The sequence below is a fragment of the Canis lupus genome, chromosome 29 (assembly GCF_003254725.2).
Source record: "Canis lupus dingo isolate Sandy chromosome 29, ASM325472v2, whole genome shotgun sequence".
Lineage (NCBI taxonomy): Eukaryota > Metazoa > Chordata > Mammalia > Carnivora > Canidae > Canis > Canis lupus.
Window position 1 is genome coordinate 33,120,503 of NC_064271.1, and position 27,426 is coordinate 33,147,928.

At 36.5% G+C, this 27,426-nt stretch overlaps 1 protein-coding gene across 10 annotated transcripts in view; it reads right to left on the reverse strand.

Annotated features, from left to right (window-relative positions):
* CNGB3 (cyclic nucleotide gated channel subunit beta 3) overlaps nucleotides 1-27,426 on the reverse strand; it is a 247,129-nt gene that overhangs the window by 144,639 nt on the left and 75,064 nt on the right. For 6 of the 10 annotated variants that reach the window (XR_003130386.3, XR_004810395.2, XM_025433545.3 and 3 more), the window contains one exon: nucleotides 2,742-2,892. The exons of the other annotated variants lie outside the window; for them this stretch is intronic. Coding sequence is in view for 4 of the 6 variants with exons in the window: in XM_025433545.3 (XP_025289330.1) it covers nucleotides 2,742-2,852 (111 nt within the window). In the remaining 2 variants the exon portion in view is untranslated. The remainder of the gene's footprint in view (nucleotides 1-2,741; nucleotides 2,893-27,426) is intronic. 10 annotated transcript variants of the gene reach the window in all.

The following is a 27,426-nucleotide window of genomic DNA, read 5'->3' on the forward strand; positions in this document are numbered from 1 at the left end:
TTGCATACAGGTTGGGGAAAACTAAAGTAGAAGTGGTTGAATGGGAAACAATATGAGAAAATAAGACTATAGCTAAATAGACAGGGACAGAGGCCTTGAGAGTCTCATAAGCTTTGATGTGGAGTTTGACATTGTTTATAGGTACTGTATGTCAGAACATTTTAAACTGGAAAGTAAATTAATCAGATGATTTAATTTAAGCCTCACAGTAACCATATGTGTTAGGCAAGACAGCTATTATTATTCTTGTTATTGAGTAGGAAATTCATTAAGTAGCTAGAAAGATATCCCTGGATATGTTATGAAGCCTCTGACTTCAATCGAGTACTTTTACATCATATGATGCTATTCATAAACATTTTCATCAGAGTCTTTTCATGTATACATATGTAGATTTGTGTGAATGGTCTTATTCTATAGTATGAGAGTCTGGGTTCATCTGAGTTTGCAAGTCTTGATTTATTGGTTATTGACAAATGGAAGTCACCTATGATATTTTGGGTTGAGAACTAACTCCTAGATGACACTTTAAAAGAACAATGTAAATTGATTTATTCATTCTTGAGTATCTTCCCATAGGCCTCAAATCATCTATTTGTATTTCAGAAACTTGTTGTTTAAATGCCATCTTAAAAGGTTATATTCTGGGATCCCTGGGTGGCTCAGCGGTTTAGAGCCTGCCTTTGACCCAGGATGTGATTCTGGAGTCCTGGGATCAAGTCCTATGTCAGGCTCCCTGCATGGAGCATGCTTCTCCCTCTGCCTGTGTCTCTACCTCTCTCTCTCTGTCTCTCATGAATAAATAAATAAAATCTTTAAAACAGGTTATATTCTGTGGATAAAAATATAGTTACAACTTTCTGTCATTTTTAATATTTAGCATTTTTGAAACTAGAGAAAAGTTCTATTTCCTCTACCAACATGTTATTACATTTAAGAGTAGATGCAAATAATTTCCCAAAATATGCCATTTAAAATATATTTCAATGCCAGTCGACTTCATGTTAACATCCATACATGAGTATTGTCAGAATGTCATGGGATATACACAAGAGTTGTTCTACCTGTGTCTAGTCTAAGTACTTCTCTAGTATTAATGTTTCTGAAGGAAAGACAACCCTGTAAGGAGTTTGTTCTTTTTGCCTTCTCTCTAACATCCCTTTATCCTGCAAGTAGAGTATTTAGAAAGTTGATTCAACTAATATTCATTTGTTCCGAGTAAGTATAGCCTAGAAATTTAGCCCTCAGGTGCTCAAGTCCAAGGTTTGCCAGTTGTCTGTAAGCAGCAAATTATAATAGGACTCATGATTATTCTGAAGATTTCATACATTAGTACTTGGAAAAGGATAGTACCTTGCCTGGCACATAGTAATTATTGTTAGCTATTATGTTCTCTGAGAGAATAATATATTAGTTATTTTTATGTGCTCTGTGGAAAAATAATTACGATAGATGGGGGTTAAATATTGCAGTGACTTTCCCAGCAAGAAACACAAGAGTAGCTGAAAGAAGTACCCAGTTCAACAATTGTGACACTCCTTGAGTTTTTAAACATATAAATATTTTTCAAAGTGTGGGATTATTCATTTTAGGATAAGAATTAGAAAGAAGTCAAGAGCACTCTCATGAAGCAATATTAAGCACATCCTCTATATCTGCTCTCCATTCCTAACACAGTCAATGTTAATTAGAAATAAAAGGCAGATTTTCCAGGGCCAATGCTAAGTAATCTCAGTATTTTCTATACTCTGGGCTCATTTAAGCCTGAATCATTAGACCATGCTATTTTAGTCCCTGAGGTACACTCCTGCTTGTACTTGACATCTCTCATCCAATTCTTTTATATGAGAAAATAATTATTGCTCTAAAAATCTTACATAGCACTTTTAGGTAAATCCAGTTAGTAATTTATGAAAATTGTTCTATAGACAGTTGTAAGTGAATATTGATCATGTAATGATCACTTTGGACTTAAATGTCATATAAACACAAATTATATTTATAATAATAATTACATTTGGGAAGTCTCTACCATGTGCTTTATATATACTATCTCTGGTTTATACAACAAGGCTACACATGAAGAAATGAGTAGACCTAGAACTTATGAAAAATACTTGTTTAGAGCAAGGTTCCTCCACTTCGGCAGTGCTGAAATTTTGAACTGGATAATTCTATGTTCTGAAGGGCTGTCCTGTACATTGTAGGATGTCTAGTAGCCTTTTTGGCCTCTATTCATTAGATGAAAGTAACATTTCTACCAACCTGTGACAACCAAAAATAACTACATACATTGCCAATTGTCCGAAGTGGCAGAAGTGTTCCCTATCAAGAGCTCCTGGTCTAGAGCAATTATTGTTAAATTGTAGTTTACCTTCACCAGGATGTTTGACATTCTTTGTTGAAACAAATTCATAGAGCCCATTTAATACTTGAGAAATTATTTAATTTTGGATGATATAGAAGTGTAAACAATAATGAGAAGTCTTACTTGGCTTTTCCAACTCCTAATGCAGTCTTCTAAACATTTATTAATCTATTTTAAAGCAAATATACATAGTATATATAAAACAATGGTGATAACACCCCGAAGACAAACAGTGCACGACCCAAATGGTAGCAGGTGAAAACAGTAAAGCAATTTTACATATCACAGTGTATATCAGAACACTGGACAAAAATCTATCACTAGACAAAAAAAGATAATAATCAAGACTGATTTAGGAATATAAGTAGCATACCTGTCTTGTAGATTGCTGAGGCTGATTGCTTGGATCAGGATCTTGTTTATTCTCATCATTCTCTTCTCTAGGCTTCACCTTGTTGGATTTTATTGTCAGTGATTTAAACATTTTCTCTGAGGTGGTTCTGAAAACTTCTGTTTTTACAACTCTGTCTCAAGGTAGAGAAATGAACTTTGTTTTTCTTTTCATTAGTAGACAAGCCAATTAGTTGTTTAATCGGGATTTTGTTCTGGTTAATTCCTAGAGGCAACTCTGTAGCTAGTCAGGGCTTTGGCTTAAAAGCAGCAAATTACTTCTGCTTGGGTGATTTGAATTCTGTTTATGAACTTTAAAGAGTCAAAATGCCCCTGAGAATAGTTTATAAGTGGAGGATTAAACAAAACTTCATTGTTGATTTGAATTGTTTAAATGTGATCACATTGCCCATTGGTTTTATTTATTTTTCTTTTCTAATTACCCACCTACCCATTTGTATGCATCTAATTTAATCAAAGTAACATGCAAATGATTAAAAAATAATATGTGCATAAAGGCTTATAATAAAAGGAACAGTTCATTCCCCCAAAGTTCCCATCTCTAGTCCTACACCATGAGATAACTACTTTTTCCTTTTTCTGTTCTTCTGGTGTTTTTTTTTTTCATAAGTATTTTATTAATTGATCAGATTAACAGAACTCTTAGAAACTATAGTGGAAAATGAGACATACTGCTTTGCATTCCCAATAGCCTAATGTTCATCTCAGATTCATAATGATGATTATATTAGAACTAAGCAGAGTACGTTAATTTGCTAGGGCTGCCAGAGCAAATTACTATAGACTGGATGACTTAAACAATGGAAATTTGTTTATCACAGTTTGGAAGCTAAATGTCCTAGATCAACAAGTCAGTAAGGTTGGCTTCTTCTGAAGGTCATGAGGGAGGGAAGTATTGTAGGTCTCTGGCTTGTAGATGGCCATCTTCTCTCTATGTCTTCACTTTGTCTTCACCCTGGTCATGTTTCTGTCCCAATTTCCTTTTCTTATAAGGATGCCAGTCATATTAGATTAAGTTCCACCTCACTGAGCTCATTATAACTTAATTACCTCTTTAAAGACCCTAACTCAAATATGGTCACATTCTGTGGTCCTGGGGATTAGGAATCCAATATGAATTTTGAGAAAATATAATTCAGCCTGTAACAGAGACAGTGTATTTGATAAATAACAGTTTAGAGTATATGTATTTCATTGCTCAGAAGCAATTTGTTCTAAAACTTTTTACAAGTTTATAATTTTCTTACAAATCACTGGAATTTCATAAAAGCTGTATAGGTGATTCCTTGATTGATTGACTGATTTTAAAGATTTTATTTATTTATTCATGAGAGATAATCAGAGATAGGCAGGGACACAGAGGGAGAAGCAGGCTACTTGCAGGGAGCCTGATGTGGGACTCCATCCCAGGACTGGGATCACACCCTGAGCCAAAAGCAGAGGCTCAACTGCTGAGCCACCCAGGCGTCCCTGATTCCTAGTTTTATAAGCCTAGAAAATTCCATTGGATTATTGATTTCACAAATTGTAAAATATATATCTTACTCCAGCATGGATTTTTTTCTGAACCAATAAAGTTAAACTTTTTGAAGGAGAAGACTTACTTTATCCCCACAACACCTTTATATAGAATAGAAACTCAAGTCTCTGCTGATTAGAATGAAAAAAAATTAAATTTTAAAGTTTTCATTTAAATTCCAGTTCGTTAACATATAGTGTAATATTAATTTCAGGTATACAATATAGTGATTCAGCATGCAAATAACACCCAGTGCTCATTACATCAAGTGTATCCCTTAATCCTTATCATCTATTTAACCCATCCTCCTACCTACCTCCCCTCTGGTAACCAACAGTTTGATGGCTGAGTTTTTGATAATCAAGAGTTCGTTTCTTGGTTTCCCCCGCTCTCTCTCTCTTTTTTTGTTCCTTTGCTCATTTGTTTTGTTTCTTAAATTCCACATGGGAATGAAATTATATGGTATTTTTAATAATTATATGGTGTCTTTCTCTGACTTATTTTGCTTAGCATAATACTCTAGCCCCATTCATGTGATTGCAAATGGCAAGATTTTACTTTTTTTTATGGCCAAGTAATATAATATTCCATCATATGTGTGTGTGTACCACTTTTTTAAAATCCATTCATCAGTTGATGGGCATTTGCACTGTTTCCATAATTTGGCTATTGTAGATAATGCTGCTATAAACATCAGTGTGCATGTATCCCTTCAAATTAGAATTGTATTCTTTGGATAAATATCCAGCAGTGCAATTGCAAGATCAGAGGATAGTTCTACTTTTAACTTTTTGTTTTGTTCCAGAAAGATTTTATTTATTTATTCATGAGAGACACACAGAGAGAGGCAGAGACATAGGCAGACGGAGAAGCAGGCTTCCTGCGGGGAGCCTGATGTGGAACTCGATCCCAGGACCAGGGATCATGACCTGAGCCAAAGGCAGGGACACCCAGAGGCCCCTATTTTTAACTTTTTGAGGAACCTCCATAGTGTTTCCCAGAATGGCTGCACCAGTTTATATTTCCACCAACAGTGCAAGAGGATTCCCCTTACTCCACATCCTTTGCCAACACCTGTTGTGTCTTATGCTGTTTATTTGAGCCATCCTGACAGGTATGAGGTGGTATCTCATTGTAATTTTGATTTGCATTTCCCTGATGATGAGTGATGTGGAGCATCTTTTCATGTGTCTGTTGGCTATCCAGATGTCTTCTTTGGAAAAATGTGTATTTGTGTCTTCTGCCCATTTTTTAACTGGATTATTTGTTGTTTTTTTTGGGGGGGGGGTGCTGAGTTTTGTAAGTTCTCTCTATATTTTGGACATTAGTCCTTTTATCAGATATGTCATTTGCAAATATCTTCTCCCATCCCATTCCATTCCATAGTTTGCCTTTTAGATTTGTTGATTGTTTCCTTCACTGTAGAAGCTTTTTATTTTGATGTAATCCTAATAGTTTATTTTTGCCTTTATTTCCCTTGCCTGAGGAGGCATATCTAGAAAGATGCTGATACGGCCAATGTTAAAGAAGTTATTGCCTGTGCTCTCTTCTAGGATTTTTATGGGCTCCAGTCTCACAATTAGGTCTTTAATCCACTTTGAATTTATTTTTGTGTGTGGTGTAAGGTGGTCCAGTTTCATTTTTCTGCATGTTGCTGTCCAGTTTTCTCAACACTATTTGTTCAAGAGACAATCTTTTTTTCCACTGGATATTCTTTCCTGCTTTGCAGGAGATTAATTGACCATATAGTTGGGGATTCATTTCTGGGTTTTCTATTCTGTTCCAATGATCTATATATCTATTTCTGTGCTGGAACCATATTGTTTTGATTACTACAATTTTGTATATACCTTGAAGTTCAGAATTGTGATGCCTCCTCAGTTGAATAGAATTTAATTGAAAGCCCTTGAAGATACCTGACTCCAACCTAATTAAATATACTATACTTGCAGCATTTGAATTTACATATTTCTTCAATACATAGCATCACAATACGCTGCTTCATTCACTAATGTTTTCCTTCACCTGTATCTTCCCCCAAAAAGATGGAAAGGTCTTTACCATCAGAACCCTTTACTGTGCCACTTTTGGTATTACCTTATTACCTAATGCTAGGTCTTTTCACTGCATTTATATCATTTTAACCAGATATAGAATAGAATATCCTATTATTTCTTTTACAATTTGGCTGTTAACCAAAATCATTTTCCAAAAACTCAAAAATTTGTTTAAGGGCCATTTCACCAATGTCCAGTGAAGATCTCATCTTCTCCATTTTGGAAGCCTGAGATCAAAGCAGAGGGTAGAAGAGAAAGGTGGGAATCATAATCCCTAGTAGAGCCACGGAACTCTCATTTCCATCCTGCTAGTGACATATCCAGTAGATGCATGGATATCCCAATATATGATCTTAATGGCATTGTTTTTTAGAGAAATATTACTTTATTTTTTTATCCATCCACCTTTTAAAAAAATTTTAAATTCAATTAACATATAACGTATTATTGGTTTGAGAGATAGAGGTCTGTGATTCATCAGTCTTATATAGTACCCAGGGCTCATTACATCATGTGCCCTCCTTAATGTCTATCGCCCAATCAACCCATCCGCCTACCCCCAGCAATCTTCTATTTTCTATGATTAAGAGTGTCTAATGGTTTGTCTCCCTGATTTCGTCTTGTTTTAGTTTTTCTTCTCTTCCTCTATGATCTTATGTTTTGTTTCTTAAATTCCACATATGAGGGATCCCTGGGTGGCACAGTGGTTTAGTGCCTGCCTTTGGCCCAGGGCGTGATCCTGGAGACCCGGGATCGAGTCCCACATCGGGCTCCCGGTGCATGGAGCCTGCTTCTCCCTCTGCCTGTGTCTCTGCCTCTCTCTGTGACTATCATAAATAAATTAAAAAAAAATTTTTTTTAAATTCCACATGAGTGAGATCATATGATAATTGTCTTTTTCTAATAGACTTATTTCGCTTTGCATAATATCCTCTGGTTCCATCCATGTCCTTAAAGGCTTTTTGATTATTAAAATACAGACAGTCATCAATTGGAAGGATGAGGAAACAAGATAACTCCTGGTTGTCTGCACACTTTTACTCTATATGCCATCCAACAATAGTAGTAAGATCATTGAAATGGCTACTTTTCATCATAAACTGTTATTCTTCACAATCCATCTCTTGGTATACTAGGTTTAAACATACAAGTTATCTGTGAACAACCAATTCTTATCTTCAATAGAATCTTCTTTACAAATATCTTAAAGACCCGGTTGAGCAGTCAGGATTCAATGTCCATTTACAATACATAATATCAAGTCATGGTATTATAATCATTTAGCTTTAAAAAATATTGAACATTTTTTTTTGGAAAAGCTAAAGTGAATCTGTCAGTTACAGAAATTTGTTCTGCTCTTTTAAAATAAAAGTAATTTACATAACTGAAAATGCTCTTTCCATATTCTGAAAATACTTTTAAAGTGTAGTCTTGCTTGCTACATTGAAATACAAGGACATCTGAAACATTAGAATACTGGAAAAATTGAATGAATTAATTTAAATCGTGCCTGTTTTTTCTGAATAATATAAATATTTTATATAAATGTAAAAATGTTATTTTTAAAAAACCTATGACTGTAGTTAGTGCATAAAAATACTTTAATATGTTCAGAAAGAATTATCACTGTCCAGCCCTAATTATTGGTGGAAGCTTATTCCTTAATTTGTCTTATTTTAAAAAATTAACTAAAATTTATTTTTTATTTACTGATATATAATTGACATATAACATTATATAAGTTTAAGGTATACAATACAATGATTTGATAAATGTATTGTGAAACATTTACTGCAATAATGTTAGTTAAAACATCCTTTACAGGCAGCCCGGGTGGCTCAGCGGTTTAGCGCCACCTTCAGCCCAGGGTGTGATCCTGGAAACCCGGGATGGAGTCCCATGTCAGGCTTCCTGCATGGAGCCTGTTTCTCCCTCTGCCTGTGTCTCTGCCTCTCTCTCTCTCTCTCTCTCTGTGTCTCTCATGAATAAATACATAAAATCTTAAAAAAAAAAAACATCCTTAACCTCACATTATTAGCATTAGGATGTCATGGTGAGAACATTTAAGCTCTACTCTCATAGCAACTTTCAAGTACACAATAATACAGTATTTTTAACTATAGTTACTTCTGTTGGTTATTTCTACATTGCTAAAAAATCTGCTTATTTTACTCTTTTTTTGTGTATGTAAATTTGAATCCCAAATCTGTGAGGCAGTTTTAACATTAAGAATTGTTAAGGAAGAAGCAAACAAATGAAAAGAACAATACAAAACAAACTTATAGATACAGGAACAGATTGTTGGCTACCAGAGGGGAAGGAGTTTTGAGGGTGGATGAAATGGCTGAAGGCGGTCAAGTGTATAGTGGTGAATGGTTACTAGGCTTTTGGTGATGATCACTTTATAGTACATACAGATGTTGAATTATAATATAGTACACCTGAAAGATATGAAATGTTATATACCAATTTTACCTCAACTAAAAGAAAAATTACTAAGGGAATTATTTTCCTATCCAGAGCCTAGGTAAACTTCCTTAATCTTCTGGGATATTGGATAAATTATTTTTTGTCAGTCCACCAAGGATGCACTTCTTTTAAAAAGGTCTTGGCTTTGTCTTTATTTTGTCATTAATAGGACCACTTCTTTTGTGCACTTTCCAATGAAAACCAAAGCCTTTGGCATCAAGACCACCCTCCACATCTCCTAAACCCAGTGCAGCCTGAATTAACTCATTAAATACTTATTTTCTTTGTAGTTTTGAAAACTGAAGATTTACTTAAGATATTGGTTATGCATTTTAAAATATATTTGTCATAGTTTATGGAGAAAAAATTTAAGTACTTGCCAGGAAGAATTTTAATTTAGTTTTCCGTATTACCAAAAATCACAAGTTCCCTACTGATTTTTAAAGAAAATTAGAGGTTTTAACTTTAGATCCAGTCATGTAATAAAAAAAAACCCTTATATAATAAATAACTTGATAGACTATACGATTTGACTTTTATGTCCTAGAAATAAAAAATTAGTTTTGTTAAAAAATGGTGTTCTTTGTCTTAAAAGACAAAGTTTTCTTTTTCTTTCCTTTTTTTTTTTTTTTTTTTTAGGTTTTATTTATTTATTCATAGAGACAGAGAGGAGCAGAGACACAGGCAGAGGGAGAAGCAGGTATCATACTGGGAGCCTGATGTGGGACTCGATCCAGGGTCTCCAGGATCACGCCCTGGGCTGCAGGTGGTGCTAAACCGCTGCACCACCGAGGCTGCCCAAGTTTTCTTTTTCATTACATTGTTGCTTCAGAAATAATTCTGAATTATTAAATATGTGTGTAATCATTTTAGGAATTTCTCAGATAATCGTCTAATCCTATAGTTGATTATATATATACATATATTTCCTTTTTTTAATAAATTTATTTTTTATTGGAGTTCAATTTGCCAACATAAAGAATAACACCCAGTGCTCATCCCATCAAGTGCCCCCCCCAGTGCCCGTCACCCAGTCACCCCCACCCCCCACCCACCTCCCTTTCCATCACCCCTACTTCGTTTCCCTGAGTTAGGAGTCTCTCATGTTCTGTCTCCCTTTCTGATATTTCCCACACATTTTTTTCTCCTTTCCCCTTTATTCCCTTTCACTATTTTTTACATTCACCAAAAAATGAGACCATATAATGTTTGTCCTTCTCTGATTGACTTACTTCACTCAGCATAATACCCTCCAGTTCCATCCACGTCAAAGCAAATGGTGGGTATTTGTCGTTTCTAATGGCTGAGGAATATTCCATTGTATACATAAACCACATCTTCTTTACCCATTCGTCTTTTGATGGACACCGAGGCTCCTTCCACAGTTTGGCTATTGTGGACATTGCTACTATAAACATCGGGGTGCAGGTGTCCCGGTGTTTCATTGCATCTGTATCTTTGGGGTAAATCCCCAGCAGTGCAATTGCTGGGTCGTAGGGCAGGTCTATTTTTAACTCTTTGAGGAACCTCCACACAGTTTTCCAGAGTGGCTGCACCAGTTCACATTCCCACCAACAGTGCAAGAGGGTTCCCTTTTCTTCGCATCCTCTCCAACATTTGTGGTTTCCTGCCTTGTTAATTTCCCCCATTCTCACTGGTGTGAGGTGGTATCTCATTGTGGTTTTGATTTGTATTTTCCTGACGGCCAGTGATGTGGAGCATTTTCTCATGTGCATGTTGGCCATGTCTATGTCTTCCTCTGTGAGATTTCTGTTCATGTCTATTGCCCATTTCATGATTGGATTGTTTCTTTGGTGTTGAGTTTAAGAAGTTCTTTATAGATCTTGGAAACTAGCCCTTTGTCTGATATGTCATTTGCAACTATCTTCTCCCATTCTGTAGGTTGTCTTTTAGTTTTGTTGACTGTATCCTTTGCTGTGCAAAAGCTTCTTATCTTGATGAAGTCCCAATAGTTCATTTTTGCTTTTGTTTCTTTTGCCTTTGTGGATGTATCTTGCAAGAAGTTACTGTGGCCGAGTTCAAAAAGGGTGTTGCCTGTGTTCTTCTCTAGGATTTTGATGGAATCTTGTCTCACATTTAGATCTTTCATCCATTTTGAGTTTATCTTTGTGTATGGTGCAAGAGAGTGGTCTAGTTTCATTCTTCTGCATGTGGATGTCCAATTTTCCCAGCACCATTTATTGAAGATACTGTCTTTTTTCCAGTGGATAGTCTTTCCTCCTTTATCGAATATTAGTTGACCATAAAGTTGAGGGTCCACTTCTGGATTCTCTATTCTGTTCCGTTGATCTATGTGTCTGTTTTTGTGCCAGGACCACACTGTCTTGATGACCACAGCTTTGTAGTACAACCTGAAATCTGGCATTGTGATGCCCCCAGATATGGTTTTCTTTTTTAAAATTCCCCTGGCTATTTGGGGTCTTTTCTGATTCCACACAAATCTTAAGATGATTTGTTCTAACTCTCTGAAGAAAGTCCATGGTATTTTGATAGGGATTGCATTAAACGTGTATATTGCCCTGGGTAACATTGACATTTTCACAATATTAATTCTGCCAATCCATGAGCATGGAATATTTTTCCATCTCTTTGTGTCTCCCTCAATTTCTTTCAGAAGTGTTCTATAGTTTTGAGGGTATAGATCCTTTACCTCTTTGGTTAGGTTTATTCCTAGGTATCTTATGCTTTTGGGTGCAATTGTAAATGGGATGGCCTCCTTAATTTCTCTTTCTTCAGTCTCATTTTTAGTGTATAGAAATGCCACTGATTTCTCGGCATTGATTTTGTATCCTGCCACGCTGACAAATTGCTGTATGAGTTCTAGCAATCTTGGGGTGGAGACTTTGGGTTTTCTATGTAGAGTATCATGTCATCGATGAAGAGGGAGAGTTTGACTTCTTCTTTGCCAATTTGAATGCCTTTTATTTCTTTTGGTTGTCTGATTGCTGAGGCCAGGACTTCTAGTACTATGTTGAATAGCAGTGGTGAGAGTGGACATCCCTGTCTTGTTCTTGATCTTAGGGGAAAGGCTCCCAGTGCTTCCCCATTGAGAATGATATTTGCTGTGGGCTTTTCGTAGATGGCTTTTAAGATGTCGAGGAATGTCCCCTCTATCCCTACACTCTGAAGAGTTTTGATCAGGAATGGATGCTGTATTTTGTCAAATGCTTTCCCTGCATCTATTGAGAGGATCATATGGTTCATAGGAGGCTTGTGACTAATTTCCCCTTTCTGGGACCCATAGAGGAGTAAATGGCCTCATCAGACATCCTTGTAAACTTGCTCATAGTATTCACTAGTGGAAAGATACCAGAGAGTTCCTATATATAAAATGCATTTAGTAGGACAGTTTTGGTCTCTCTAGATTGCTTATTACAAATAAAGCTGGAATTTATAGATTTATGTAGCATGGCTGGTTGGTGATTTGGGGAATGGATGTAAGCTTTGTAAAGTAGTATAAAAGGGGATTATCCTCACATTAAATCATCTTCCTTTTGTGAAAAATGCTTTTGAATACACTCCTCAAAAACTCCTTTTTAAAAAAAAAATTTTAATTTATTTATGATAGGCACACAGTGAGAGAGAGAGAGGCAGAGACACAGGCAGAGGGAGAGGGAGAGGCAGGCTCCATGCACCGGGAGCCCGATGTGGGATTCGATCCCGGGTCTCCAGGATCGCGCACTGGGCCAAAGGCAGGCGCCAAACCGCTGCGCCACCCAGGGATCCCTCAAAAACTCCTTATACATCCAAAACCTAAATGTGCCCAATGCAGGAGAAAACAGCTTGGGATGCTGTGTCTGGTGGTTTTGAGTTTTGCCAAAAAAAAAGATGTTTTGGCTATGTCTGATGGTGACCAGTATCCATTGAATAATTAGTGAAGTTTGTTATTAGATAAGCTTTATGATTCTATGAAGTCTGAATCAACCCTACGGGTCTGACAATTCAACCCTTAGGTCAAAAGAAGAATGTTACAGATATTAATTCAAGCACCTTTATAAGTTATTTAAGATACCTCCTATTGTTTGTCAATAGAATAGTATTAACACAAGCATTAAAACTGCAGATGAATACTTTCACTTTGTCTAGATCAGAGGTCTCAAAGTTCAGAAAATGGACAACTGGAAAGAATTCTGGAATGAGAGACATGAATTTTGATTCTTTGTTTTCCACTGAATAGATGAGTGAGCTAAGTCAAATTTCTTGCCTTACCCTGGAAATGACAGGATCGGGCAAAGTAATAGTTAAGTTTCCTTCTAACTCTAAATTCTATGATTTTGTGTTGTTCTGTAGAGGAACTCTCCAGCTAGCAAGAAGAGAAGGGAAAGAAAAGGGTTACTTATTAGTCTGGGTGAAGTGGCTACTGGAATTTTATCAAGAGCACTCTAATTTTTTGTACAAAGTTGCTACATTTCTGCAATAGTGTTAAACACTACTGTGTAAAAGCAATCATTAATTAATATAAATCTGATCATATTTCTAACTGAAAGCCATCAACAACTCCTCCTTTCCAATGGCATAATGTCCAAACTCTTAACTGTGACATTCCAGGCCCTTTATGATCAACTGTTATCTATATCTCTGGTTTTACCTGTAACTCTTGTATCTTTGCACTCTCAGCTTTTGCCATAATAAATTACTTATGGTAACTTGAATTACTCAGATTTTTCTTACCCCATCGCTGTCTTTATTTACATGCACTATTATCTTGACTGAAATGCTGTTCCACTCCTTGTCTATTTAGCTCAAGCTTCTCCTGCCTTTTTTCTTCTCATTTCAGAAGGTGTGTATATAGTGATGTTGAGCATCTTTTCATGTGTCTGTTGGCTCTCTGGATGTCTTCTTTGGAGAAATATTTGTTCATGTCTTCTGCTCACTTTTAAATTGGATTTTTTTTTTATAGTGTTAAGTAAGTTCTTTATAGATTTTGGACCCTAACCCCCCCCTTTTTAAAAGATTTATTTATTTATTCATGAGAGACACACAGAGAAAGGCAGAGACACAGGAAGAGGGAGATGCAGGCTCCATGCAGAGAGCCCGATGTGGGATTGGATCCCAGGACCCGGGATCATGTCCTGAGCCAAAGGTAGACACTCAACCGCTGAGCCACCCAGGCGTCCCTGGACCCTAACCCTTTATCAGATATATCACTTGCAAAAATCTTCCCCCTTCCTTGTTGCTCCTATTGTACTTTGTGTCATACACACATCTTCACTTTATCATTTCTCATTTTACAAACATTTTTAGATCTGTTTTTCCTTTTTTTTATTTAAAGTTTTTATTTATTCATGAGAGATACACAGAGAGAAGCAGAGACATAGGCAGAGGGAGAAGCAGGCTCCTCGAGGGGAGCGCAATGTGGAACTTGATTCCGGGACTCCACGATCATGCCCTGAGCTGAAGGCAGACACTCAACCACTTAGCCACCCAGGCGTCCCAAGATCTGTTTTTCATTTCCAGAGTATAAAAAGCTCCTTCAGGCTGAGGCTATACCCTGGCCACCTTCATATCCCTTGTGTCTGGCTCAGTGATTGGCATATTCTAGTTACTCCATGACTACATGAATGTTGAGAGGATGATGGTTTAGGCCATCTCTTAGCTCTGGATTAAGAGTAAAGAGGTTCTTGGGGCACCTGGGTGGCTCATTTGGTTGGGTGTACAACTCTTGATTTCAGTTAAAGTCATGATCTCAGGGTTGTGGGTTTGAGCCCAGCGACAGGCTCTGCACTAGGTGTGGAGCCTGCTTGGGATTCTCTTTCTCCCTCTCCTTCTTCCCCCTCTGTGTGGACTTGCATGTACACTCTCTCTTTCTGTACAAAAAGGAGAAAAAGAGTAAAGAGTTTCTGTGGTAGAGGCAAAATGTAAGAAGTGGAGAAAAACTCTGAAGGAAGAGAGATGTTATGGCCTCATTTTCTTAATCAGTGGTCATTGTATACAAGACTTTGGTTTAGGTTGAGACTAATGTTGTTTGCTTCAATCTTATTGATTTTTAAGTTTTAAGCTTACAAACAGAATTTAGCTTTATAGTTATATAAAATATATAAGCAAGGGAATTTATATCTAGTTTCAGGGTTGAACATATTTTCATATCATTCCTATAAAATTATTCAAATCATTGCTGGAGGATCCATAATAAAATTTCTACCTAAGAAAAATCAAGTTTGAGAAATGCTAACTTCCTTTGACGGACTTTAGTGATGGGATTTCAGACATTGCCATTGATGGGTGACTTTAGATGGGAGGACTTTCTAGTAATTCTCAAATCAGAGTCTTCTCTGATTCTGGGAGGATATATTGTTGGAACTTTGTATCTGGCAGACTATTGGAAACAAACTAAAGGTTGTATTTTCTCCTACATCTCCTAAAGTAACATTTAAATAAGTCTCTGAGATCCCTCTGAATTAAATTCAAATAGTATGAATGTTGCATTATTTCAATAAGAGAAACTACTGAGTTATAGAGAGAACAACTAGTTTATAGTAGATAACCTCAAGTAATAACTTGAAACAACCAGAAGTTGTTTTTTTGTCCCAGGTTTTGTGGGGGGAGTTCTATTTTTGGAGAAGAGAATGAACTGATAATAAACCTGAACGTTGGCCAATTCCTAAAGAATTCACTGAACTGAGCACATTCTATTCAGTAAGGCAGGAAAGTAAATAAAATATGAGCAATTTTTTCAACTATAAGACTTTAGAAGAAAAAGCACTGGGCATGTCGTCAGGTTACCTTTGAACCTAGTTTTGGTTCTCATCTGTAAATGGAAGCTAGAATAAAAAGCTCTTAAAGATTTGGGGACAATTACATGAAAAATTGAATACATGACATATAAAAAGGTATCTGATGTAAATTAAGTGCTCAACAAACATTTTTTAATTAATTGAATAAAATATGTTGTGTTTCTGGAGAACACTAAAATGTAAAATACTCTGCTTACTAAAGCATATAATTTTATGAAGTGGTAAACGTTTGAGTTCTTACTGTGTTTCAGGTGCTTTCCTTACTGCTGTGGGGTGTGTAGAGATGACCAACACATGATGCCTACCCTGGATACGTTGACATTCTTGAGAGAGAAAGATGTATAAACAATCACAATTTGGGGTGCCTGGATGGCTCAATCAGTTAAGCATCTGACTTTGGCTCGGATCATGATCTCTGGTTCCTGGGATCAAGACCTGTGTTAGGCTCCACACTCAGCAGGGAGTTTATTTCTCCCCCTCTCTTTGCCCCTACCCTGCTCATGCTCATTCTCTTTCTCTCATGCTCATTCTCTTTCTCTCAAATAAATAAATAAATAAATAAATAAATAAATAAATAAATAAACTTTTAAAAATCCAATAATCACAATTCAACTTCTATAATGTAAGTTAGTAATGTTATATTAGCACCAAAGAGCAGGTGACCAAGACTGCCTAAGTGTGAGCAGACTAGAATTGGAGAGTAAAGCTTCACAGAGGGGATAATTCTCATACAGATTTGAAGGAAGAGGAATTCACTGAGACGTGGAAAGGTAGGACACTCCAGACACAGAAACCACATACAGTTAATTAAGGTATTATAGTAAATGGCAGTTAATGTGGTCAGCATAGTGCCCTTAGTAGCCATGTAACAAAAATTAGTTGAATATTAACAATAAATATGAAATATAAACACAATTTTGCTTATGTTAAATATGTCATAGTCCATATCATTTCCAAAAGGGACCAAGACACTGATTTTTATGTTCTTTTCATTTTTATAGGGTTAGCAAAACACTAGGTTAAAAAAAAATCCAAAGAAACTTCCAAATATATTCATTTTCTCTTGAGTTGATGACATTGAATATTTAATGATCTTACAAAGTGGATTTATAGCAATGTATACTTAGAGGAAATTTTCCATCATGCAATATGTATAACACTCTAGAAATATTTGCCAGCATGATTTTATGTGATGACAAATTTAGAGTAGATTTTTTTTTTTCAGTCACCTGCAGGTGTAATGTGACTAGATGTAATGCAACTCAGCTAATATGAAGAATTTCTAAAACTAAAGTAATTTTAAATATAGTATTTCATTTAGAAATGTTCTCTGTTTCTCTGATTATAATATTTGCATTGCTTTTAATTTATAATTAAAATGCATGAACAGTGAATGTAACAGATATTAAGGGTAAAAATGCCTTCAGGAAATTGTTAATAACTAGTGGCATCTGTGACTAATGAATGCTATATTGGTTTAGACTGTGACTAATAGAATAAATGTTTTGAAAAAAATCCTTATGTTAGTATTTTATAAACAGTAATCGGGTCATGATGGATCTGTTAAGTGAATATGGATGGGGTAACTATGTGAAGTTTCCTCATTCTTTTACATTATTTTGAAAAGTTGATTAGCCTTCTTCAGTGTTTCCTTCCAATGGACTATAATTGTTTATTTATTTATTTTTCATCCAGTGAGCTAACTGAAAGCACTTCAGTTAATTAAACCTCATGGTCTACTGTTATGTAAGGAGATTAACAGTACCATTTGTAAAGAAGATTGTCTATATACAATTAGCTTTCTAGCTAAGCCATATTTAACTGGATTTTTTCCCCTATATTCTAAATTTATTGATGATCTGAACCTAATGGAATTTCTGAGCTATTATAGAATGTTCTAAGTTCTAATAAAATATACTTCCAACTAATGAAAGTGGAATTTCTGAGCTATTATAGAATGTTCTAAGTTCTAATACAATATACTTCCAACTAATGAAAGTGGTTTTTAGTTTATCAGTAATAGCTGTTGGTTTTCTCAAGAGTAAGAGCCAATGTATATGAGACAAATATATTAATGTTGACCCAACATGAGAATATTACTTTCCAATACCCAAATTCACCAATGGTGAAAGCTTTGTTGGTCTCTTAGGTTGAGAGAGGAATGTAAAATATAGCATTGAAAATCTAAGAATGATTATTAGTTCTTTATTTAGAAGCCAGAATTCATATCATTCTTGGGTTTTAGCGTGATGGTTCCAATAGTCTGCTCAATGTTTAATTTGTAATGTCTTGTGATTACTTTATGATCACCCTACTTAAAAACAAATTTATCTTCTTTACCACCAATCTAGTAGCTCCTTCTGCCTGTTGTTTTGCTGAAGGCATTAGCATTCTTTATTTACTCCCTTATACTTATTATTATATGGATTAGTTGCTTGTTTTTAGAATTCTTTCTTTACAACTTCTCCTTTATTTTTTCTTCTTCAGTCTCATTTCACCACCATATCTAAACACTTAGAGAATTTTTTACTGTTGTAATAACTTCTGGGTTGGCTAGAAGAAGCTGCAAGCAATGCATTTGGAGTCCAGATGCCTAGCTCACATGTGTGTGGGGAGGTAGAAACCTACCCCTGAAAGACATTGAGGAGTCCAGCAGAGCAGTTGTTTTGAGCAATATGGTCCATATTTTTCTGTAGTATCAAAGAAGACACTAGTTTCATTGAACTTAAGTTCTGAAATTGATTTAAAAATATCTCTCTGATGTTGAATTTCCTAATGCGCTTGTTAGAAATTTTAAAAAGTAACTTATTTTGGAATAATTTAAAATTTACAAAAAAGTTACAAAAACACTGCAAAAAAATCAGTATCTGCTTCATTAAGATTCCCCAGTAGGATCACGTTTTACATTTTGCCACATTTGTTCCCTCTCTGTCTCACTGTCTCTCTGTATATACGCTAATTATCATTAGTCATTTCCTGAACCATTTGAGAGCAAGCTGCAAACATGATGTTCCATCACTCCAAAGTATTCCAATGTGTGTTTCCTAAACAAGGACACTCTCTTATATAGCTGCCATTCAAACCTCCAAATCAGGGACTCAACATTGATATAACACTGCCATTCAATTCACAGACTCTATTTAAATTTTCTCAACCATGTCCTTTTTCCTTTTCTGATCCACAATCCAATATGGGTTCATGTATTGCATTTAATTGTCATGACTCTTTGGTGTCTTTCAATATGGAATGAATCCTCTGACTTTTCCTGTCTTTTATAACCTTGACAGTTTAAAAAAGTACCAGCCTATCTTCCCATAGGATGAATCCTTGTCAAATTAATATTTCTGAAAAGTTTAATCAGATCTCTCCAATAGTGTATGTCTAAATCCTACACTGACTTTCTTATCCTACAGTTCAGTTTGGATATCAAGAAGTTTCCAAATATTGTTTTGTCACTCATACGTCATTTATTGGATATTGCTGCATATTATGCTTATGTTCCTTTGTTGATTCATATATTCATTTATTCAGTCATCAGATTATTCAATAAACATAATAATCATAGACATTGAAAGCCAGTCACATTATATGCATTATTTCACTTAATGCTTATAATTCCTTGCCAGACAAGTTTCATTATTGGACCCAATTTTCAGATAAAAACCCCTAAAACTTAAAGGAGTCAAGTAATTTGCCCAAAGTTGATAGTTAACAAATAGCAAAGCTGGGACCCTGATGTCAAAGCTATAATGCTTTTAGAACTCCTCTACTGAGCACTGGAGATATACAAATTGAGGCTTCTATATCACAGCTTAATGGAGCATACAGGTATGCAGATGAATAGTGTTAAGTATCTAGATGAAGGGAATAGAATTCATCCATTTTGAGTCGGCAATGCTTTTTATTTTTTATTTATTTATTTTTTGGCAATGCTTTTTAATACATAGACATCCAATATGTCCTGCTAAATAAATGTGTTAATGGGGAAGAGCTAAAAACACACTCTAATTACTTAGTTATACCTAAGATTTGTAAATGTATTTTAAGTCTATTTTAATTTGAATACTCAGCAAAAATAGCATACATTTAAAACTGTGTGTAATTTTAAAAAGTGGTTGCAAATGGTCTCTGCATAGTCAGATAAATATACAAAATTTTGATCATTAGTAGTAAATCTGTATGATAAATTATTAAATGAATCTTCTTGTGGGGGTGTATATTACCTGAGTTAAATTACTGCATGTAATTCATAACATACTTTCCAAATTTATAACATTTAATTCATAACGTACTTTCTGAATTCTCTACTTCACTCTATTTCTGTAGCGTGCTACCAGCTGTGTAATTTCACTTATGTAAAGTTTTTGTTATGCCATTCCTGATTTCACAGAACAATTGTTAACTAAAGTATTTATGAATGTGAACTAGTCCATTCCTCTGTTCCTAGTTGGAATAATAAACTTATTTGTATTATTTTGGAAATCTATAATAATGAGCTCTTTTTCTCTTCTTAATATTTTGATATTTATTATATGAATAAAGTTGAAATATCAAGATGAGTCATTAGAAAGAGGCATAGCAAAAAGAAGGAAAAAAAAAAGAAAGAGGCATAGCTGACTTGTTGGGAAAAATAAAAAATATTTGAAGTTAGAGAATGTGAATTGAAGATTCAAGTCCAGCACTTACGAACTGTATAGATTTTAGCAACTCACAACTTAAGTGTAAAACAGGAGATGAGCATGACTCCTTTATAGTATCCCTTTCCATAAAAATCTTTGATATTTAGTTAAATGATGTATGTATGATAGTAAACTATAACTTTGAAAATGCTTGACAAAAAAAAAAAAAAAAAAAAAAAAAAAAAAAAAAGAAAATGCTTGACAATAGAACTTTTAAAAAAACATTTATTTATCTTTTTTGATAGTGAGAGAGAGAGTATGGAGATAATTATTTGAACATTATTTCCACCAAGACTCGATCAGTATTTGTTATAGAGGACCAATAAATTATTCTATAAACACATATTGAGACCACAATGAAATACCACTGCCTACTCACAAGAATTGCTATGGAGCAATGGACTCTCTTATACTTACTGATGGCAGTGTAAATATTACACCAACTTTAGAAAACCATTTGTCAGTTTCTAATGTAGCTAAACATATGTCTGTGGCTCAACAATTCTACTATAAACAGACCCAAGAGAAATGAATGCTTATGTTTAAATAAAGACTGGTATGGTAATGTTTAGAGCAGCATTACTCATAATTAGCTCAAAACTGGAAACCCAAATGTTGATCATCAAGAAGGTAGTTAAAATTAAAATACTACCCAAAGTAATCTACACGTTTAATGCAATGCTTATTGAAATACCAACAGCATTTTGCACAGAGTCAGAACAAACAATCCTAAAATTTGTATGGAACCATAAAAGACCCCTAACAGTCAAAGCAACCTTGAAAAAGAAGAGCAAAGCTGGAGGCATCACAATTCCAGACTCAAAGTTATATTACAAAGCTGTAATGATCAAAATAGTATGGGACAAAAATAGACACACTGATCAACAGAACAGAACAGAAAACCCAGAAATGAATCTCCAACTATATGGTCAGTTAATCTCCCACAAAGCAGGAAAGGATATCCAGTGGAAAAAAGATGGTCTCCTGAACAAACGGTGTTGGAAAACTGGAGAGCAATATGCAGAAGAATGAAACTGGACCACCTTCTTACACCACACACAAAAATAAATTCAAAGTGGATTAAAGACCTAAATGTGAGACTGGAACCCATAAAAATCCTAGAAGAGAGCACAGGCAATAACTTCTTTAACATTGGCCGTATCAACATCCTTCTAGATATGCCTCCTCAGGCAAGGGAAATAAAGGCAAAAATAAACTATTAGGACTACATCAAAATAAAAAGCTTCTACAGTGAAGGAAACAATCAACAAATCTAAAAGGCAAACTATGGAATGGAATGGGATGGGAGAAGATATTTGCAAATGACATATCTGATAAAAGGACTAAGAAGTTACAAAACTCAGCACTCAAAAAAAAAAAAATCCAGTTAAGAAATGGGCAGAAGACACAAAGAGACATTTTTCCAAAGAAGACATCTGGATAGCCAACAGACACATGAAAAGATGCTCCACATCACTCATCATCAGGGAAATGCAAATCAAAACTACAATGAGATACCACCTCACACCTGTCAGGATGGCTAAAATCAACAACATAAGACATAGCAGGTGTTGGCAAAGAATGTGAAATAAGGGGAACCCTCTTGCACTGTTGGTGGGAATATAAACTGATGCAGCCACTATGAAAAACAGTATGGAGATCCTCAAAAAGTTAAAAATAGAACTACCATCTGATCTAGCAATTGCACTGCTGGGTATTCACCCAAAGAATTCTAATTCAAAGGGATACATGTGCCCTGCTATTTATAGCAGCATTATCTACAATGGCCAAATTTGGAAACAGCCCAAATGTCCACTGACTGATGACTAAAGATGATGATGATGATGATGTGTGTGTGTGTATAGAGATACACACACAATATTATAAATATGTATATAAATGGAATATTACTCAGCCAAAAAAAATAAAATCTTGCCATTTGCAATGACATGGATGGAGCTAGACAGTATTATGCTCAGTGAAATAAGTCAGAGAAAGACAAATATTGTGTGATTTTATTCATAAGTGGAATTTAAGAAATAATCATAGGGGAAAAAAAGAGGCAAACCAAGAAACAGACTCTTAACTATCAAGAACAAACTGATGGTTACCAAAGGGGAGGTGGGTAGGGGACGGATTAAATAGATGACGGGGATTAAGGAGTGCACTTGTTGTGATGAGTGTCCGGTGTTGCATGGAAGTGATGAATCACCAAATTGTACACCTGAAACTAATATTATACTGTATGTTAATTAAGTGGAACTTAAGTATAAAGTTAAAAAATAGTTAAAATTGTGTCCTATTCATACAAAGGAATACCTGGAAGCAGTCAAAAAGAACAGAGAAGTGATATATGCAACAATATGAATATAGCTTAAAACCATTGTATGGAGAGAAAGAAGCCAGACACAAAATTAATGATTTTATTTTTATAAAGTGATAAAACAAAGTATTTTATGCTAGTATAAATTGGAATAGCAGTTGACTCTAAGTGGTGGGGAGGGTTTGAGAGTCTGGAGAGAGAGGACTGGAAAGAACAGGAGGGAGCCTTCTGGAATGATGGAAATGCTCTATGTATTATACCTTGATCTGGGTGATGCTTACATGAGTGTATTATATTTGTCAAAATTTAATGAAATTTAATTTAATGAAATTTAATTTAAATTTAATGAAACATTTTTGTTTTTAAAGATTTCATTTATTTATTCATGAGACACACACACACACACACACACACACACACACAGAGGCAGAGACACAGGCAGAGGGAGAAGCAGGCTCCACGCAGGGAGCCCGATGTGGGACTCGATCTGGGGTCTCCAGGATCACGCCCTGGGCTGAAGGCAGCGGTAAACCACTGAGCCACTTCGGAGTGCCCCGAAGTCTATATTTAATCATTTATTTTACTGTATATTAATTTGATAAAGTACTTACTATGGGCTATATCTGTGAGGCATCATTCTATGTCTGGATTAATCAGACAAAGTCCTGGACTTGAGAGGGTCACATCTTAGGGGAAGTGGAGAGTAAGAAAGTTGGAATAAACACACAATTACAGTAATACTACAACAGAGGCATGTACACTATGAAGGTATAGCACAAAGGATGAAACAATTTATTTATTGCATGATATTTTCAAAAGGCTTCCCAGAAGCTGATTTTTGAAGGTTAGGTAGAAACTTGTGCAGAGCAAGGGAGGGAGGGCCTCAACTGCATGAGGGTGTTCAGGAGAAGCATTCCAGGCAGGGGAAAGATGATTGTAAATTTTAAGAGACTGAGTTTCCCGGAGTCGCTAGTAGAGGAAGTGCGCCTGCGGGGAGAGCACTCCACACCAAGCGGGTGGAGCGGTAAAGGGCTGGAGCGCCCGGCGGGGCCTCGGGGAGACGCTCAGGTGGGGGCTCCGGGCGGAGGGCACTGCACCTGCTGCCTTCAGGAGCTGCAGCCCCAGAGCGTGATTCCAGCAGCGCAGGCCCCGGATCCCAGGGCGCCGAGGACACAGCCCAGGATCCTGCAGTCCCCCCGGGACAGGCAGAGGCGGGAAGGGCCCAGGACAGCGAGGACGCTCCTGCAGCAGGGTGCCTCCAAGCTGTGCAGGTCAGCGTCCCCTACCCCCGGAGCATCCAGGCCCCTGCAGACTGGGAGACTCCGGTGGTTCCTGCAGGAGCTGACTCCAGAGCTGGAGAGCTGGCCGCCGCCAGTGGGGTTGTTCCTCCCGGTGTCACCCTGTGCCTGGGACAGAGCGGGGCCCAGGGAGCAGGGGCCTCACAGGGTCAACAGCTCCCACTGAGCCACGCACCTGGCAGGGGGGCGGGGCAGCTCCCCCAGGTGCTCACACCTGAGAATCAGCACAGCAGGCCCCTCCCACAGAAGACCAGCTGGAAGGACAGGGGAAGAGCAAGTTCTTGATCTAGCAGCGCTGGAAAGCTCCAGGGGAAGTCGAGGGACTTACAGTATATAGAACCAGAGGATACCTCACCTTTTTCTTTTCTTTATTCTTACTTTTTCCAGTACAACTCGTTTTTATATCAGACTGTAAATTTCCATTTTTTTCTCTTTCCTATCTTAACTACAATATTTTTATCACCTCTTCATTTTTAAGATTCTTCCTTTTTGACTTTCATATTTCTACAACTACAGGTCCTATGTATATTTTCCACTTTTAGATTCCCTTCAACATACTCAACTTCATTTTGGGATATACAAGATTTTTTTTGTTTTGTTTTGTTTTGTTTTGTTTTGTTTTGTTTTGTTTACTCTGCCTCATTTTGTTCTACACGGCGGAAGTGAATACCGTCTAAAACATGACCAGCATGCACCCAGAACCAAGTGGTATACCGTGCTGGTTCATTCTGTGAGATTCGTCATTCCCATTCTGTTCCCCACCTCTTTTATCTCATTTATGTTTTGGTGGTCAATGTTGGGGCCCTCTACAAGTATTTTTGGTTTATATAAATTTGGTACTGAGCATCTTCTAACATACAAAACTTAACATACTCAGAAACAAGAGGATCACCCTCTAGAACCCCTCAGGTAGACTACATTCTCCCTCCACTACAACTTCATCAGTACCACCATCTCCCAGTCCCTTTTTAATTTCTCCTTTTTTTTTCTTTTTTTTTTCTTTCTCTTCTTTTTTAGGATTCCTGGCCTTTTATTTTTAATACATTGTTTTAAAATTTGTTTTTCACTTTAGTGGTCCTTTTGTTTTATTTCGTTCTGATCTTTGTTTTCAATTTCTGGTCTCTGACTTCGGCAGAATCATCTAGGGTGAAATTTACTTAGGTCGTGGTTGATATTCTTGATGCAGCCCACTCATACAGCCACTCTGCACTGAGCAAAATGACTAGAAAGAACTCACCACAAAAGAGAGAATCAGAAACAGTACTCTCTGCCACAGACTTACAGAATTTGGATTATAATTTGATGTCAGAAAGCCAATTCAGAAGCACAATTATAAAGCTACTTGTGGCTCTGGAAAAAAAAGCATAAAGGATTCAAGAGACTTCATGACTGCAGAATTTAGATCTAATCAGGCCAAAATTAAAAATCAATTAAATGAGATGCAATCCAAACTGGAGGTCCTAATGACGAGGGTTAATGAGGTAGAAGAAGAAAAAGTGAGTGACACAGAAGAGAAGTTGATGGCAAGGAAGGAAACTGAGGAAAAAAGAGAAAAACAAAAGATCATGAGGAAAGGTTAAGGGAAATAAATGACAGCCTCAGAAGGAAAAATCTACATTTAATTGGGGTTCCAGAGGGCACCGAAAAGGGACAGAGGACCAGAAAGCATATCTGAACAAATCATAGCTGAGAACTTCCCTAATTTGGGGAGGGAAACAGGCATTAGGATCTAGGAGACAGAGATCTCCCCCTAAAATCAATAAAAACTGTTCAACACCTCGACATTTAATAGTGAAACTTGCAAATTCCAAAGATAAAGAGAAAATCCTTAAAGCAGCAAGAGACAGGAGATCCCTAACCTATATGGGGATAACCTATATCCCTAACCTATATATATCCCTAACCTATAGACCTCTCCACAGAGACTTGGTAGGCCAGAAAGGGCTGGAAGGATATATTCAGGGTTCTAAATGAGAAGAACATGCAGGCAAGAATACTTTATCCAGCAAGGTTCTCATTCAGAATAGAAGGAAAGATAAAGGTCTTCCAAGATAGGCAGAAACTGAAAGAATATGTGACCACCAAACCAGCTCTGCAAGAAATATTAAGGGGGACTCTGTAAAAGAAAGAGGAAGCCCAAAGAAATAATCCACAAAAAAAAGGACTGAATAGGTATCATGATGACACTAAATTCATATCTTTCAATAGTAACTCAAAACATGAATGAGCTAAATGATTCTATCAAAAGACACAGGGTTTCAGACTGGATAAAAAAAAAAGCAGTCCAGGGCGTGATCCTGGAGACTCAGGATCGAGTCCCACATCGGGCTCCCTGCATGGCGCCTGCTTCTCCCTCTGCCTGTGTCTCTGCCGATCTCTCTCTCTCTCTCTGTGTCTCATGAATAAACAAATAAAATCTTAAAAAAAAAAAGGGACAACCTACAGAATGGGAGAAGATATTTGCAAATGACATGTCAGATAAAGGGCTAGTATCCAAGATCTATAAAGAACTTCTTAAACTCAACAGCAAAGAACAAACAATCCAACCATGAAATGAGCAAAAGACCTGAACAGAAATTTCACCAAAGAAGACATAGACATGGCCAACAAGCACATGAGAAAATGCTCTGCATCACTTGCCCTCAGGGAAATACCAATCAAAGCCACAATGAGATACCACCTCACACCAGTGAGAATGGGGAAAATTAACAAGACAGGAAACAACAGATGTTGGAGAGGATGTGGAGAAAGGGGAACCCTCTTGCACTGTTGCTGGGAATGTGAACTGGTGCAGCCACTCTGGAAAACTGTGTGGAGGTTCCCCAAAGAGGTAAAAATAAAGCTACTCTTCAACTCAGCAATTGCACTACTGGGGTACAGATGTAGTGAAACACCAGGACACCTGCACCCCCATATTCATAGCAGCAATGTCCACAATAGCCAAACTGTGGGAGGAGCCATGATGTCCTTCGACAGATGAATGGATAAAGAAGATGTGGTCTATATATACAATGGAATATTCCTCAGCCATTAGAAATGACAAATACCCACCATTTGCTTCAACATGGATAGAACTGGAGGGTATTATGCTGAATGAAGTAAGTCAATGGGAGAAGGACAAACATTATATGGTCTCATTCATTCGGAGAATATAAAAAATAGTGAAAGGGATTAAAGGGGAAAGGAGAGAAAATGATTGTGAAATATCAGAGAAGGTGACAAAACATGAGAGACTCCTAAATCTGGGAAATGAACAAGGGGTAGTGGAAGGGGAGGTGGGTGGGGGGGATGGGGTTACTGGGTGATGGGCACTGAGATGTGCACTTGATGGGATGAGCACTGAGTGTTATGCTATATGTTGGTAAACAGAACTCCAATAAAAATATATAAAAAAAGATAAAAAATAAATTTTAATAGACTGAGCTGAATTTAAATGAAGCTTGGTCAATCCTTTAGAATTTGTTCTTTTGCACTGTTTATGTCTGTTTTTTGGTCAAATTAAGGAAAACAGCTTAAATCTCTGCATTAGTTATCTACAGCATTAAAA